This window comes from Physcomitrium patens, chromosome 3 (assembly GCF_059467195.1).
Source record: "Physcomitrium patens ecotype Gransden chromosome 3, ASM5946719v1, whole genome shotgun sequence".
Classification (NCBI taxonomy): domain Eukaryota; kingdom Viridiplantae; phylum Streptophyta; class Bryopsida; order Funariales; family Funariaceae; genus Physcomitrium; species Physcomitrium patens.
Genome location: NC_143412.1, coordinates 7388455 through 7406890, shown reverse-complemented (window position 1 = coordinate 7406890; position 18436 = coordinate 7388455). Strand labels below are relative to the sequence as shown.

At 35.1% G+C, this 18436-nt stretch overlaps 2 protein-coding genes across 4 annotated transcripts; one reads left to right on the top strand and one right to left on the bottom strand.

Annotated features, from left to right (window-relative positions):
* Positions 1 to 767: 767 nt before the first annotated feature.
* LOC112280171 (large ribosomal subunit protein eL42) lies at positions 768 to 10396 on the bottom strand. The gene is made up of 6 exons (XM_024515324.3): positions 10375 to 10396; positions 2227 to 2348; positions 1865 to 1976; positions 1453 to 1520; positions 1163 to 1237; positions 768 to 918 (listed from the first exon to the last, which is right to left on the bottom strand). The coding sequence occupies exons 1-6, from the start codon at positions 10394 to 10396 to the stop codon at positions 859 to 861; spliced, it is 459 nt and encodes a 152-aa protein (XP_024371092.2). The 3' UTR covers positions 768 to 858.
* Positions 10397 to 10978: 582 nt separating this feature from the next.
* LOC112280399 (ricin B-like lectin R40G3) lies at positions 10979 to 14030 on the top strand. Of its 3 annotated transcripts, XM_090248647.1 has the most exons (7): positions 11410 to 11479; positions 11582 to 11661; positions 11962 to 12301; positions 12445 to 12659; positions 12906 to 13028; positions 13189 to 13417; positions 13560 to 14030. In XM_090248647.1, coding segments are annotated over exons 3-7 (831 nt in total). In that variant the 5' UTR covers positions 11410 to 11479; positions 11582 to 11661; positions 11962 to 12039; the 3' UTR covers positions 13562 to 14030. The 3 variants fall into 3 exon arrangements, with proteins under 3 accessions (XP_090104772.1, XP_090104773.1, XP_090104771.1); XM_090248646.1 differs by lacking the exons at positions 11410 to 11479; positions 11582 to 11661 and adding an exon at positions 10979 to 11215; XM_090248645.1 differs by lacking the exon at positions 11582 to 11661.
* The last annotated feature ends 4406 nt before the right edge of the window (positions 14031 to 18436 follow it).

Genomic DNA, 18436 nt, shown 5'->3' with positions numbered 1-18436 from the left:
ATGCGACGAATTTAACTTAGGTACAGTAATTTCACCAAATATTGGGGTATTTACGAATTGTGACCACACCTGGGTCATTGGGCTGACGAATCGATCGGCGACAACGGGGCGCCCTACATAGCTTAACATCACGGGCAGGCGAAGTAGAGGAATACTTTTAGGAGGTCGTCAAGGACGCGGTGCATGCCACAATCGCACTTGAACATAGAGCGGCAGAAAAGCCACCTGCTTCGTTTTACTTTAACTATATATCGGTATGTGCGTGCTACGTCTTCCACTTCATATTATTTCAGATTACTTGAACCAATGCAAGATTCTCATAGTGTGTGACAAGTGTAACCGAAGGACCTTGGACGGGGGCTTCAGTGGGATTCACCTCATTCCCATTGATAAGAGCCGGAGAATTGTGCGTCAACAACTTTCTCATGACCAAATTGGCCAGTGCGTTTGGTACTAGCTGGACTCCAGTTCAGTTCAATGCGACGTCAGGATAACATTTAACAGTTCTCTAAATGCTAGCTTGGAGTAGTCCACATGTCGGGATAAAATCCCGATCAGCCTTAAACAACGGTTAATAAAACGAAAAGAAAAGAGCCCCTACTTCAATTACTTGGGGCATGCACAAAATAAACTAAGGGAAAACATCCGTGACTTAGAAACTCCCGATGAAAACGCACCAGACCATGCTTGAACACTAGATAGTAGCCCACAATCAACTTGTGCAAATTAAGGGTTAGGTGAAAGACATTCGCCAAGAACACCAAGTATGAAACCAAGGCTCCAAGAGCTTCTTACAAAATGAGTGGTACACGGTGAAAACCAGTCCACAATTTTAACATTTCAATTAAGACATGTAGTTTAAAAAAGTTGGGTACCCTTGCCCTTCTTGTCTCCTCCAATCTCGAAGTGCTTGCAGCGCTGCAAAATATCACTTTGAGTGTTAGTCACCTGAAGCCTGAGGATTGTTCAAGTAAGCAAAGAGACTAAAACACTATGAGGGCTTCCGCACGCGAAACCAACAAAAGAAGACTAGCAATTGATCGAAAGCATGTCGAAACTACATAGGACCGCAAACCGAAGTTGCACAGAAACTGAACAACATCCCGAGCGATTCAGTACGTCTGCTCTAACAGAAAATAAGTCTGCCGGTAGTGCAGGTTACCTTGATGGGATGTTGAGTCACATGCTTGCAAGCCTGACATTGCAACCTAAGCACAATCTTCTTTGTGGTCTTGGCCTGAGAACAAAATATCAAACAGGACTTTCTCAGTGCCACGTGCCATCGATACCAGCGAGACAAAGCGAAGAGGGGGTTCTCAAATTTGTTATGAAATCACATCCAAATTCTAAACTTCAGCAATAAAATTTAACCGAAATAAAGCAAGTACGCTGTAAGCGATAAAGAAAACTAGTATTAGAAATTCTCATGACGAGTAAGAGGGTTCAGCTAACCTTCTTGTGAAAGACAGGCTTGGTCTGACCTCCGTAACCGGATTGCTTCCTGTCATAACGCCTCTTCCCTGTCACGAATAGAGAAGACGGAGTTACGTATAATGACAGTCCCACTTCGATATCGACCCGAACAAACACTAAAGCCTAAAATGACCAACTCCACGCAGAAACCCTAATCTAGAACAAAGTGCAGCGGCTCCCACCTCAAGTTCACAATAGACTAAGACTCAATCGATGTAACATCACTCAGGCAGTTCAAAAAATACTGTTCTCATCAAATCAACACTTATCGGTTCAGAGGTTGGTCGCAGACCACCAAACCCCAAACGCCCTGCATGAGACTTCGCCAGTCTCATGCGTGTAGCCCAGTGATTAGGTCACGTAGACAAAAAAATCGTCACTGCCAAAATACCTTGGGCGTACAAGCTGTCCTTTCCCTTCTTGTACTGCGTCACCTTGTGAAGGGTATGCTTCTTACATGCCTTCCCCGGGCAGAAGGACTTCTTGGTCTTCGGTACGTTCACCTGTAAACCGCGATGGATTAGAAATCGCGGAGAAAATTGACATCATGACCCTGGCCCGCACATCTTCACATCAATTTCAGTCATTCAAAAAAAAAAAATACAAAAAATACAAAAAATACAAAAAAGCCCTAACTCTGAGTGCTTCACTTCTCCTCCAAAACAAGACTTGGTCAGTAAAAAATCGAAGAAGGGCTCTTAAGCTCAATCGACGCTGCGAGTCGCCACAAGGATATCGACATGAGCTACTCACCATGGTTGCCGTGACCAACGCGCTCCTGCTGCCTCGCCAAACCAACGCTCCTGACAAGAGGTGAAAAGGAGTCCTTCCGAAACCCAGCGTAGGGTTTGTGCTCCGCCGCCTAGGACGGGTCCCTGCTTCCCACCACGGGTCGGCATTTTCTCACCCGTTTCAGGCACATTTTCGTTCAACGCTTCGTCGTCGTCCAATAGGTCGTTGTTTTCGTTCGTTCCTCCTACAATCAATGCTTTTCATGTGTTGACGACTGTTAAAAATATTAAGATTTTTAAATTGAAATTTTTTCAATGTGATTCATAGCTTCGAGATATTTCAACATTGTTTGTGTAGGAATAAAATTTGGTTTGATGTCAACAAGATATTTAAGAAGAAACCCAAGGCCAAGGATAAGTTTGAGAGCAATGCAATTGAGCCACATGGTACAACACTGCTGATCTACAGCTAGGATAAACATATATGTATTATGCATAACATCTCATTTTTAAGTGCACATACAACTTGTATACATGAATAAAATCTTGCAAGAGACTCTTAGTAACTGGTAATATTGTTAAGACCACAGTGACATACAAAAAATAAAATAAAATTATAGCCTTTTTTATTGGTTGCATCTCTGATCTCTAAAATAATCCAATTTTATTACTGAAAAAATATTGTTGGCAAAGGAACTCAACCTAAATTTCCATCTTTGCCTTCTTTTTTTTTCTTTTTTTTTTCCTATTATAAATGTGCACCAAATGTACCAAATGTAAAAAAAAAAAAAAAAAAAAAAAAAAAAAAAGAAGAAGAAGAAGAAGAAAAGTAGTATTAACTTGCCAATGCATCATATATAAAAATAATTCGTATAGAATGTAATTACATTTATTGCAGTATAAGATCCTTCCAAGACATATAATTTTTTATTGTAGTGGATGCTCACTTCCATTGGATTTTGTAGAGTTGGATATTACTAGTTTCGAATTAAAATATAAACAAACATATAAAACTATTCATATATTTATTGGCTTAAATTTAATCCAAATAAAATTTATAAAAGACTATAAATATGTGCTGAAAATAGAAATTTTAAAAAATTAAACATCATCTAAATTGATGTTAATCTGAAGGTGTTTAATAGTTGGTTTAAGAAAAGGACTTGAATTAATTTTCAAAGACACAAAAGTTTTAGACAAGATATATATATTTTTATCAAAACTATCATATATGATTTGAATTTAAGTAAAATAATCTATCATTTTTTGCATAATTTAATTATTTAATTTTTTTTGAAAACTTTTAATCACCAAAACTAACTATAACCATAGAAAACAATGGCAAAACAACTACAATATATATTAGTAACAACAAGAATAAAATCAATCAATCAAAAACCACCATTACCACTTATATCAACTAGTTCTTACAATCTATAAAGAATACATATATGTAACTCAAGCTTTCAAGGTTATTGGCAAGCACAAGACACAACCTTACGAGATTGGACTTGAAATACATGATGATTGAAAAAAGACAAAGACTAGTTTATTGCTTAATCAAAATTACATGGCTTCCAATCTAGCACTAACTCAACTCATGGTACTATTGTGTGGGACCTGCTACATACTATGCTACTTCTTGATTGATTGCTAAGAACTTTCCTCAATGCTTAAGTACCTCTCTGCCTTGTGTCAAGGACATGAATCTCAAAGAAAGAGAATCCTCAATACACTCTTCTATCACTGAAGAGAACTAAAAATTCACTCAAAAAGTGATGTAATATTAACTAGAATGGCTATTGCCAAAAATAAGAAGACTAAAAAGTCTTGAAACAAGACTGAGATTAGAAAGGCATTGACAAGAGTGAAGAAGGCTTCACTCTTGCCTCCATATATACTATCTAACTAAGAGCCACGTGGCAATGTCCTATAGGACCTCCAACATGTGTTGACTTTGCTAGCCACATGACTTATCTTGCAAGACAAGTTATCTATGTATGTGTCACATAATTAGCTTGTTCCTCAAGCTACTACATGGAGATAACTTGTTCCACAAGCTATCAATACATGGTTAGCTTTTTGGCCAAGTTTTTAAGCTAGAAACACATCTAAAATCAAAACCGTGTCTATAAAGCTTCTAAAAAGCTTCTCTAGAAGATTTCATGAAATTAATCTATATTTATTTACTTCTACTTAATTATATAAGTAACTATTGAGATAAATGTATATGTCTGTGATATTATCCCTCCTTCTAGGGACGAATTCGATAAGGAGTGGTCTTCATATGTTGAGGAAGTTCAAGATGTGGCAAATTGTATTTGCTACATACTCCGATTCTTTACTTTCTTTAAAGATGGTTGATAGGCCCTCTCAACTATCTATAGTGTCCCATACTAGAGTGAGAAGACTACCATGTTATTTGATAATTGTTGAGGCCTTCATAACTTCCTTCAAATAAAATATTTGAAACACCATTAGGAGTTGTTTTTACCTCTAATAAAATTACTAAACATCAGGAGTCTCTTCCAAGGTCATGATACCAAACACGTTGTATTTCACCATCTATTCAAGAAAGGACATGTCATTCTTAAGGATCTTCATTTCGATTCCATCATCTTAAAGGTTGTGACAATTGCAATGTCTTGTCTGGTAAGTCCACAAATGAAAGCCCTTGAATTGAATCTGCTAGTTGTTGGTTTTCTATCTCCTTAGCATCACAAATACACAAGCTACAAAGAAAGATAGAAAGTAGAATGTTATCTTCTTTTGATCTTATTTCTTTTGTAGCAAAGATTTTTTATTATTCATCTTAATTTTGATGGATATCATTGATGAAAGACTTCAACTTTCTTTGCCGCATTTGCAAGATTCTTTGATGGCTCCCATGTGTGTTGACTAATATCATATCTGCACCAATGAACAAGATATTCCAACCTATTTCGGTGCCACCTTGAGTCTAAGACTTCTTCCACCTCAAATTCTTGATTATTATCCACTTCTATAGGAGAAGGTGGCATTTGTCTTCTTCCTAAGATATTCACTGTCTTATACAGCTCTAGAAGAGACACATGAAATATAAGGTGGATCTTTACAAACTCCGGTAGATGTAATCGATAGGCAATAAGATTGATTTGTTCACAAATAAAAAAAGATCCTAGGCTATAATAATCTAATTTATCAAAAGGATGAGTAGTCTTGATATTATAATAAAGTAATCATATCTTGTTGCCCATATTATATTGTGGTTGCTCCTTGCAATAGGCATTTGTGTTGGTCTTTTGTCATTCTTAAGCTTTCTTTAATTGTATCTTCATTGTTGTACGTAACTCTAACAAGCGATTTGCTAAATCTTCTGTTGCAGGATTATCAACTTTTGAGAAGTCAAAAGTATCAAGACATGGATGATAACCATAATTGGCAAAGAAAGATATTTATTGAGTAGAAGAATGTACCAAATTATTATATGCAAACTCTGCTAATGGTAAAAGAGTTGTCCAATCATCTTAATGATAGTTAATGGTACATCTCAAATATTGCTTTAGAACTTGATTTATCCGTTCCGTTTGTCCATCAGTTTGAGGATGAAAAGCTAAAGAAAGTTTTATATCCACCTTTAGAATTTTGAATATGGTTCTTCAAAATCTTGATACAAATTGAGTCTTCCTATCTGATATAATATCCTTTGATAATCTATGATAGCAATAGATATTATTAATGAAAAGCTTAATTGTTTCTTCACCTGTAATAGATTTTATATATAGTACAAAATGTGCCATCTTGGTAAAACGATCTACTATCATGAATGTAGAGTCATAAGAACTTGAGATTGGAAGATCCGTGATGAAATCCATAGAAACAAAAGACCATGGTTGTTCTAGAATGGGTAACGGCTAAAAAAGTCTGTAAGATTGACAACGAGGAGTTTTTGATCTTGAGCAAATATCACAAGATTGTATAAAATCTTGGACTGCCTTCCACATTTGTGGCCACCAAAAATCCATAGATATTAGTTCCAAAGTTTTATTGTATCCAAATTGTCATACTGCTGAAAAGCGATGACGAGCTTAAAGAACGTGTAATTGAGCTTTATCTTATGAAACATATAGGCGTCCTTCAAAATATAATAGATTATTCTTGAATTAAAACTTGGATGTATTATGGGACTTAGAGGAAGTATCCTTGATATCCTAAACAAGAGGATCAAAAAACATGCTTGATTGAATTTACTTGACAAATATTGAATCAATAGTCAATGTTGATTTTATAGCTCAAAGTTGAAAAATGCTCGGGCTTCAAGAAAATTGATCTTTGTTGATGAAAAGATGCATCTTCTTCTTTTGGTACAAGATAAGAACATCTAGAAAGAGTGTTTGATAGACCTTGTTATTTTTTGGATCAATAAGTGATCTTGAAATTGAATCTAGATAAAGACATGATCCAATGGATTTGACGACGATTCAAGATACATGTTGATATGAAGTACTCGAGGTTCTTATGTTTTATATACATAGTAACTAGACTTGAAGTGCTTTTTAAATAATGATACAATTTTTGAAATGAATCTACAATTGCAAAGAACTCTTTATCATGGATCTCATAATTAATCTCGATTGCTGAAAAAATTTCCTCAAATAGAAAGCTATTAAGTGGAATTTGTCATTTGTTCCCATTTGTGACAACATAGCACATATAGCAAAATCTGACGCATATGTTTCCATAAAAAATGACTTGGAAAACTCAATGTAATATTAGATTGGTGCAAAAATAAACTCCTTCTTTACAGCATAAAATGATGCTTCTGCTTCTTTAATCCACTCAAATTTGTCTTTACAAGTCAAACATATAAGTAGAGCTACAACTTGAGAAAAATTCTTGATGAAGATTTGATAGTAATTAGCAAAGCCCAAAAAGCATCGCATATCTCATACTCTTCTTGGAATCTTCCAATCTATGATAGTTTGAACCTTCTTTAGATCCATCACAAGGCCTTTGTTGGAAATGATGTGTTCTAAAAAGTCAACTTGAGTAGTATAGAATACACACTTTTTCAACTTGGTATATAATTTTACATTTCTAAGTTTTTGTAACCTGCGTCAAATATAAAGCTCACGTTCTTTTGTGTTCTTAAAGTAGATTAGAATGTCGTCTAAATAGCAAACAACAAAATCATTTAAAAACTTACAAAAAATATCATTCATAAGGTATTGAAAAGTAAACGGTGCATTTGTGAATCTAAAAGGCATGACATTATTTTCAAAATGTCCATACCTAATTTGAAAAGCAATCTTTCATTCATCTCCTTCTTTGATACGAACCAAGTTGTATGCTCCTAGTAGATCTATTTTGGTATAAATCTTTGCTTGATTAAATTGGTCAAGAAGTCCTGAAATCAAAGACAAAAGATATCTATTTTTGATGGTAATCTTGTTGAGTCCTCGATAATCCACACACATTTGCAGAGATTTGTCTTTCTTCTTCACAAATAAGATAGGAGCCCCGGCTAGAGATTTAGAATGGCATATGAAGTTCTTTGCCAAATTCCCATCAATATACTCCTTTAATGCAGCCAATTCATTCTATGATAAGCTATAGATTGATCCGAATAGTAGTTGAGCTCCTTCTTGTAGATTAATTGAATAATCATAAGGTCAATGCTTGAAAAGAATATCTGCATTCTTCTTTTAAAAAACGTCTTCGAATTCTTGATATTGGTTAGGAATACTACTCAACATTGTTTTACCATTAGAAATGATTGTACCATATATAGCAAAAGATGATCCTTCTTTTGTAGCATGTATGAAAGCTTTTGCACTCGCTAGTAAAGGTTTGGATATTCTAGACTTACGTACTTCTACTTTACTAATGCAATCTTGGATTATACTATCAGAAAAGTTAAGGTTATGAGAAATCCAATCTATTTGAGGGTTATATTTTTCTAGCCATGATAATTCTAAAATAATCGGATTAGATTGAGATTTTATTATATTAAATACTACTACGCTGTTATGATCTTTAATTGCTACATTTAAAGGAATAATTTTATGGATAACATTTTCAGAAGACAACGAACGACCATCTATGACTTCTACATGTATAGATTTAACTTTCTTCCCTAAATGTATTTTTTGATTTTTGATAAAATCTTCGTTTATAAAACATGCTGAGGCTCCTGAATCTAAGAAGGTAAAGACTTTGTGATTATTAGGTCCTAAATATACTTCTATTATAAAACAAGGTGAGAAGTTTGAGGAGAGGATAAGACCTTTACTAGGTGTTGCACATGATTCTAACTACATGGTTCCTATTGAAACTGGAGAAACTCATTTTCTGATACACTATCTTCTTTGGTAATTGAGCTCATCATTTTGTAATTGCGTTGCTTCTTTGGGCAATGTTGAGCAGTGAGTTTACCTTCTCCATAATATAAACACAATCTTTCTTAGCAACATTGAGTCTTTTCCTACTTTGTGAGAGGTTTAAAATGTATCATATCAATTTGCATTAGTTCCGACTTTGACAAATACATTTTGGAAAACTTGGGAGCTGCCACCATTACTTGACTTTTTTCTTTTCAATCAAATCTTTATTCTTGACGCCTTTCAAATAAACAATTGTTGTGTGCAATGGCTTGAGTAATAAATTGTTCCAAAGATTTTACTTTTGGCATTGTTAATAACAAATCTTTGACGTTATCCTTCAACCCATATCAAAATTGGTTGATACGTGCTTTGTCGTTTCAATCCACATCGCAAGCAAGGTTTTGGAATTCAACAACATATATAGTAATTGATCATGATCCTTACTGTAAGGATAAAAGCTTGGTCTTTGATACTCGTTCTCGATCACTTTCTTTAAATATAGCTATAAACACTTTTAGGAATGAATTCAAATCACAAAAGAGTTGTGAATCTTTTTCTATTAAAAATACAAACCAAAAGAGAGCACATCCTGATCGTAGTGTGTCTATGAATCTGACTTGGGTAAATCCATCAAGATATTGGAAAAGGTGCAACTTTAGATACAGCTTGACTTGTTGCAAAAATCTTCAAAATTTTGATCTTGTTCCATCAAACTTCTCAAGCATACTAATCCTTGTCCCTGTCATACTTGTAGAAGCAAAATTCCTTGGATTTGGTTGTGACATTGATCTATTTGCTTCTTTCAACTGGACTACTTCGTGTCGCAGACTTTGAACTTCTTCCATAGGCGTAGGCATAGTATTTCCATGATTCACGTTGAAAATACGTGAGATTTCCTCTCTTAGAGTATTGACAAGCTCATGAAGATCTGCCATAGTTGTAAATCTATTCTCACTTCCATTGAAAGTAGCATCCATAATCTTTTCTTATATAGACAACTCAAACAAATTCAAAAGTCAAATTAAAGGAGGGTAATCCACAACCTCTAAAAACAAATATCACAAAGAGAGGTAATCCACTCTCTTTAAGAAAAAGATCATTATTAGAAAATAAGTTTTTTTCTTTAAAAGTGGATAGTCCACAACATTCAAAACACAACAATAGAAGTGGAGTAATTCACTCACTTCTAAAACAAGACAAAAATAATATGTCAGCATTTTTGTCAAACTGTCAAGGACATGAATCTCGAAGAAAGAGAATCCTCAATACACTCTTCTATCACTGAAGAGAACTAGAAAGTCATTCAAAAGATGATGTAATATTAACTAAAATGGCTATTGCCAAAAATAAGAAGACTAGAAAGTCTTGAAACAAGACTAAGACTAGAAAGGCGTTGACAACAGTGAAGAAGGCTTCACTCTTGCCTCCATATATACTATCTAACTAAGAACTACATGGCGATGTCCTATAGGACCTCCAACATGTGTTGACTTTGCTAGCCACATGACTTATCTTGCAAGACAAGTTATCTATGTATGCACCACATAGTTAACTTGTTCTACAAGCTACCAATACATGATTAGCTTTTCGGCCAAGTTTCTAAGCTAGAAACACATCTAAAATCAAAACCGCATCTATAAAGCTTCTAAGAAGTTGCACTAGAAGACTTCATGAAATTAATCTATATTTACCTACTTCTACTTAATCATATAAGTAACTATTGAGGTAAATGTATATGTCCGTGATACCTTACTACATCCCATGTTAATTTTGATGACTTCGTAATGATGTCTTATTTCCTTGCTTACCACTCCTTTGATGGCATGCCATCGGAGAACTTTGGCGAGTATCATTTGCAATAGGTAGTAGCTCTTTGAATGGATAACATTGTTGTAGTCAAGTGTGGTTACTTTGAACATGTAACATTATACAAATAAATAGAAGACATTTTATTTCGGAGAATGGTAAAGTGATCCAAAGTTTTACTAAAGCAGCCCAATCTATCTTAACCATCATTACATCATTGTAGCTCCTATCCATGTTCTCAGCCATTCTTTGTTTCCAACAATTATTAAAGATGGGGGCAAGGAGTTGGAAACATTAGGAACAAGGTAGTGGTTAGGAACAAGAGAATGGCTGAGAACAGAGATGGGGTTGGAAGAATACAATGATGGTTTAAATATGTAAATCAATTTAGTAAAAAATTATATTGCTTTATCATTTTTCTTTTTTTAAGGTGTATTTAGGTTTGATTCTTCACAATAATGGATGGGCGGCTCTCACATGGACGGATGATTGAACAAATTTGAAGGACGACGAATGAAGGAGATGAATGGTCGAACGTCGGGATGAGAGTAGGTTTCATCCAAAGCCGAGGAATCCGTCGACCACGGGAAGCACGAGCGGGAAAGGGAAGCACGAGCATTGAAGCGGGAGCGGAAGGGGGCGCAATCCAACTGCAACCCCACGCTAGCGAAGGGGCCGTAGAATCGAATTGGTCGTCGGCATCTTGCTTTACATCTTCCCACGATTGCCTCGTTTTCGCTACCGCACTCCACCCGGAGAATCGAATCGCCTCGGATCGCCAAAACCGGCACGCCACTGCCGATCCTCCGTGTGAAGCTCTCGCTCGCTCGAATGCCGCAGTAGGTACGTCGCGACGCCCTTGTGAGCTGCTCCTACTTTGGACGAACAGTCTGATGTCCAATGTGAGACGAGTCATGGTCTCCTGAATGCCTGACTGTACCCCACATGTTGTACGTGTTGGTTCACTGCAGTCACGCGTGAACCCAGCTCGGGAGGATTTAGAGGTTTCGTGTCATTCCTCTTGTGTGTCTCGATCTGGAGTTTTGAGAGGCTTGCTGTCGTAGGGGTCGTGAGGTTTTTGCGGGGTTAGGCGGATCGCCGACGTAGGTAAGCAGACGCCGATTGCATCCTTACACTCTCAGAAGTTGTCGGTACTGTTTGGTGGCCTTGTGCTGATTTGTAGAGGTTTGCATTGGCCCTTTTGTATAGTTACGTGGCTGTACGTCAGTTGGAGTTCTGTCCGTTGGGTGCGGATATTCGCCGTTTTCTCTGGACTGTTCCTTGATCAGGTCAGTAGTCGATCGTGTTGGGGCTCGCGATGTCTAATGTGCCGGAGTTGTGTCAAATCATTGCCTCTGTCGAATTGAAAGTGTAGTTAAGACAGGATCGAGAGGTGTTCTAAGTCATCTCTTCTGTTAGTCATACCCAGTTATGTTCTATCAGACTGCTGCAATTTTCCAAGCCTCTGTCAATGCTCTGACATCCTCCTCGATCTAATTTAAATCATTAAGATGGTCTAAAGCAGTGCTTGAATGCTAGAACATTTGTGCTTGTATTTCAAGTAACTTTTAAAATGGTCGTGTATGCAGGAAAGATTATTCAAACAGAAGAGATACGAGAGTGGTAACTCCTGTTTGGGATCCAATATTGGAATAGACTACGCCATCATGAATCGCGGTGAGGGTGAGCCTTACAATCCATATCCTGAGAAGGAAGGCCATCACCATCACCACCACCACCATCACCGCCATTTTTCGGATGAAGAGCAGCCTCGATACGGCAGCAATCTCGAGCACAGGCCTCCTCCCATGCCAGTATCTGGAGATGCTGCTCCATATGGCTATGGTGAAGGATCATATGGACAGGAGGGGAGGCGCGGTGCATACGAAGAGCAGGGATACCGCCATTCTGGAGGATACCCTCCATCAGGTTAGTTGGTTCATGAGTCGAGCTTGTAGACATGGAAATTCTGCAATTAGGAACACTCAAACTGTGTTTCCCTTTCCGATATGTTTAGAGTTTGTAGGATTTCAGGTACCGAGCAGGTATTTGAACTCGGAATGTTGAAACAGGTCCTCGTTATGTCGGCCCGGAATATCACAACTCGCCCTATGTACCCGCTCCACGTCATCACAGCGTAGTGACCGAGGATGAGGGTTCTCGTCGGAGGCCAGTGCTTGGTCTGCCTGTAAGACTCCATTGTAAGGCGGATCCTAATTTCAACCTCGCTGCTGTTCCTGGCCAAGGCCCGGTTATGGTCCCATTCAGTCCGAACGATGATTTCCAGGTGAGGGATTCAAGTTTCTGTGAAGACGCCCCCTTTCTTTTGAGACTAGGTAGAGGAATTAGATGCAAATTTGAAACATGATGAGCCTTTCGTGTCCCTTTTCTCTTTCTATCTTCTAACTGTCCGCTAATCGTGCCACTGCTGCACTTATAATCATAGTCATTTGAATGTGTCATCTGCCTTCCGGCCTTAGCGTGACCTTGACTGTAAATTTGCTTGATCTTGAAAAAATAAAATATATATCAGGTGTGGTATAAGGATGTGACCATGAGCACAAGAGTCAAAGACGAAACTGGATCGAGTGCCTTCTCTCTGATCAACAAGGCTACAGGTCAAGCTTTACGACATGCACCTGAGGACCTTGCACAGGTGTTTTTTCATTTGCAAGCACCAAATTTACCCCCGAGCAATCCTTCTTTAAAGCGCCTTTACTCTGCTATTATGACTAACTTCAAAAAACCTAAAATTTCTGTTACGACTGTCAGTTTAAGGTGCACCAACCTGCATTGGGTGTGTTGTGTTATTGCAGTGCTTGTTGGCAGATTACGACAGTAATGCTCTCGACCAGACCGTGTTGTGGACAATGAGCGAGGATATGGGTCAAGGCTACTGCTGCATTCGGCTAGCGTCTCAGATCACACGGAACTTGGATGTTCTTCGTGGGGATAAGAAATCGGGGGGAGTGAAAGAAGGCTCACCTGTCATCACCTTTGCATGGAAAAAACAGGATAACCAAATCTGGAAGATGATTACCGCCTGTAAGCTGTTCTACCTGCATCATCCTTATGTTCCGAGTTATAGATCCTTTTGAGTTCAGTGGAACCGGGATTTAAGGTCTTTAATTTGTTATACCTGAATGCTTATAAGTGTCTGGTTCTAAGGTGTACTTGTGGTTTGCAGGAAGATCTTACGGGCAGCGTGTTAGAGTGCAGACTTGCGGATGTTGATGTTTAAGGACTCGTCAATGAACTTACTCTACTTTTTTCCGCACCTTTCTAATTGTCAATATAATGCAGAGAATGTGCGTAAGTATAGATGCAGGAAGATTTTAAATGAACCAGTTTTAAAGTTTGGACAAGTTAGTTGAGGATAGTTTTGAAAATTTGTGTATTTTGTACTGGAAGGTACCTATATGTTCAATGTGTGCTTTGCCGTGAAACTACAAAACACATTTTAATATCTGCCCAGAGTCATGGGAATTAAATTGTAATGAGTTTCACATATTAGAGCAAAGCAATAAGCGTGTCCTATATCATTTATTACTTGGAAGATCAAACTTCATTCAATTGTGGAAGTTTTGACACATGTAAGGTATTGTTCGACCATTAAGTTTTGACTCATGTGAGGTCAAATTGTCCATTGAACTTTTAACGGCAGTCGACTCTCATCTGCATTGAGATACGCAAGTACCAATTTGCTTTACTGACAGTTTCTAGTGAACCAATACCAACTCATCGGCTATTGCAGCGTAGCCACTGCTGTTGCTACTCTCACAGCCCGCAAGCACAGATGCATACAAATCAATGAGGGATCTGGAGAGGGGATTATGCCTCCACTTTACCGACATCCGACACAGTACATGGTCTTCTCATCTATTTCAAACACTTCGAATGATATTCAGAATGCCATCTTGTATAGTGCCTTGAGCGTGAAGGTTCACACCAAGCAAGAGTGTACAAATCAAATTTAGATAGACTGCTGCTATATCTAGATTGTGCAACCACTCGAAAACGCTACATCTAGAACAGAAAGATCTTCCAGGGAGGAAAGGGAGGACCCAGGTGATTCTGCATGAACCAAGCCAGCTCTGCAATCAGATTATGTCACAGATGTTGGCACTCCACATACCTGCAACATTTTATCAATTCAGCTACGATGGCTCTCACCAGGATAGCACACAAGGCGCAACACCCTTGGATTTCTCCATACTCGACAGATTATGCACTTCCCAAAAATATGATAAACAATGCTGGAAACAATGATATTTGATGTGCATTGTTGCTACGTATTTATATGTTTGTAGGTGGATGTTCTGCACCTTCAATATATGTGGTAAATATATCATAGTTGAAGTTGGATTTAATATAAAGGTTATAATATATGGTGCCGAGGATAACCATTGGTACGATTCATTGGATCAAAAGTGATTAGTACAAAAGTAGTGTGTTTTGTGTGAAAGAAAGAAGATTGGCATGAAGATTTATGTTGTCAATGATTTTACAATAGAAATATGGTATTTCAGTATATTATTAAAAAAATAAAAAAATATAGTAATATTTTTTCATATTAACTAGTTGTTTGATATGTTTTATTTTTCAAAATTTTATATTATTATTATTAAATATAAAAATAAAAAGACATCATTTCTTTAATTATAATTTTAAACTAATATCAAACAAGTTTTGAACTAATTAGCTTATTAAATGTACAAAACTGTTGCAGAGCTTTATTTAAACCATTTCTTGAATCTTCTTCTTTGTCACACAATCATTCTATTGCCAATTATAACCAAACACAACTATGGCTAGATTAAATGTAAAAATCCTATATAATATTCTTTTGTTCCAAAAAATAGAGAATTTGTACTTCTAGCAATATATACCAACAAGATTTTATGCTTTGAAGGTGGTTTGCTTCAATCACTATCATCAATCATAATATTATAAGATGATACTAATGATCAAGAAGCAACATGGTCTATTCTTAATATCAAGACAATACTAAATATCTATAAAAAAAACATTTACAAGATTTTAAATTTTTGAGTAATTTATAATTACTATTTTTTTTAATCATTCTTAAGTATGTTAATCAATATAACAATCACAATCTCTTAAAGAACATATTGCATCTAGTTTAATTCAATTTGCAGAAGAATAAACCAAGTTATAATATTTAGCTAAATTAGAGCACAAAGTAGAGGTGATGACATATTATTTTTTACTAAAGGAGGGTCAATTAATGTGCTTAGAATCCCAAGAATACTAGTAGAAGGAATAAATGACTAATATAAAATATGGAGCCACAAGAGTACATCATTGGGAGTCAAATTGGCTCCACCAAAAGAAAAAATAGTAATGGCCAGAAACAAAATGAAGTCACATGAAGGATCAAGCCTTGCACTCTTGGATTTCTCCAACTATTTCCAAATCAAACAACCAATTAACATGAATCTTGTAGAGAATGAGGTAAGTATCTTTAATATTGTTTACAAATTAATGGAAGCTCCTATTGCATAATCACTAGATAGAACACTATACCTACTATTAAAGACAATTGCTGAAAAAATCAAATCAAATTCATTGTAGAGCTACTTACATAAAGAAATTTATTTTATACTCAAAAAATAAATATAAGAAAAAAAAACACTAAAAGATTTGCTAAAACATCAACACTCTAACATTAGACTTGCATATACAACCACAAAATTAGACGACTTATAAAAATTACTTAAAAAAATATTTTCAAGCTTAGAAGAATTCTTTATAAAAGAGTATCAAACATATGAGATCTTAGACTCAATACTAAAACAAATAGTTGTTGACACTATAGGTGAACTACTTCAAAAGGCATGGCCAACATCTGATTCACAAGTGATTGCTCTTTTCAAAATGCTTGAATTCCAAAATCAAAGGATATATTAAGAATGAAGCAATCTTTGAAATTCAAGATATTAGTTGTATCAAAACAACTAGTAATACATGAAATTCCATAAAAATTAATCCTTAAAAATAAAAATAAGAAAAAAATATTAGAATCAAAATATACATTAAAAAATTAAGATTTAAAAAAAAAAATTAATATATGGAGTAATTTTAAATCCAAAAAAACTAGAAAAATACAAAGCCTTGTTATTACAAGCATAGGACTTTATAATATTGAAATAAATTGTAGGCAAAAATCCAAGAGTACACAAACTAATAATTTGGCCTTTGCAAAAGCTTCACACATCCTTTTCAATTCTATCAATGAGATTCAACAACTACTTTAAAATGGAATTTGTACAAAAAAATAGAAACATCACAATATCAAAATAATCTTTCTATCAAGAAGGTGAAGAGATTTTAGTAACCTCATAGACATTCTATTTTGACACAAACAACCTTATAGAATCAAAAGGCACAAAAATAATTTTTTAGGTACAAATTATGAAACTTTTCTATCAACTAAGGATAAAATCCTATTTTATCAACATCTTCTTCAACTTTTGTGAGGTCTTCTTAATAGATGAAAATAAAAAATATAGATCAAATTCCTATAAATCCAAAATCAAAATCCTCATAGAAAGTAAAGAAACATTATCTAAGATAATAACATTGCAACAACTAAATGAAAAAAAAGAATGTCCAATTCAAAATAGAATATAGTAGCTTTTTAATATAATACATAAGATGTAGATTTAGAGGTTACATAGTACAAGATTATTTTTCAAATAGAAGGCCAATAGAAAAAAAAAGAAGATTGGCATAAAAAAGAATTAAACTGCATACATCACAAACATCAAGTTAAGAATAAATTTATTACACAAGCAACCTAAGAATCCAAAAGAAAATCCTATCAATCTTTTTTTTCTAGCATACTACATGGCAAGTCAAAGATTGAAATTCATATAATAATCTATCAATAAAACCACAACTACAAAGTAAAGTTTATTCTAAAAACAAGTAATAAATAATTAATAAGTATACTCTAGTACATGGATTTTCAAAACATTTTAGAAGACATTGAATTTTGATGGCTTTGTAGGAAAAACTATATATTTTATCATAATATCCTTATTACTTATAAGAAGAAATAAAGTTAAAATCTATGAAGCAATCATAGAACATATTAATAGAGATTTTAAACCAATATTTATCTTTTATCAAATACAAAATAAAGACATTACTAAGTGGACAAAAGAGGAAGCCCTAACTTATTTAGTGAAGAAGATGATACTTCATCTACGGTTAAAATTTATACTAAAAATAAAAAGAATCAATTCAATTCTAAGTTAGAAGGATATCAATTAGTTCTACTCTTGGTTTCAACTAATAGAAATGACAAGTTTCTATACTATTATATCAGCTTTAATTTACAATAATAATATAAAAAATGATTAAAAATCCACTCAACTATAAATAGATCTTAATATCCATAGCTATATTTATATGGCTCTTGGCCTATACCAAAAAGTAAATATTAGCATAAAACCTTGGAGGTACAAAAAGACTTAAGTTTATACCAAATAATAATCTACTAAGGACACTCTTTAAAGACACCATCCAACTAATAGTTGATGCAAACCTCGACAAAGAGGAAAAAAAAGACTCCAACTTTATGATAATATTGGATTTTATTAATGATTAACAACCAACTCATGATTATATTGCTAAACGTCCAAGGTTTACAAAAAGCCATCACAAGAATAAAAAATAGTGAAAAATTAAAGACCTACTTTAACATGCAAATCTTGTATTAAACATTATTTTATTTCAAGAATATAATTTTTCTTGTGATGAATGACTATAAAAAATGATGCTTTAAAAAAAAGATTACCTTGTGTCATTTATGCCATGCCTATTTCTAATAGTAGAAAGTTTTCAAATGACATTCTAAGCCAATATCAAGATTTTCAAGTTATATTTGAGAAAAAAAATGCAGATACTCTTCTGGAATATCATTCTTATGATTGCTCAAGTGACTTTCAAAGAAGAGCTTAACCATCATTTGGACTAATCTACAATTTATTATAAAATGAGTTGATTGAACTCAAGGAATATATTAAAGAAAATTTG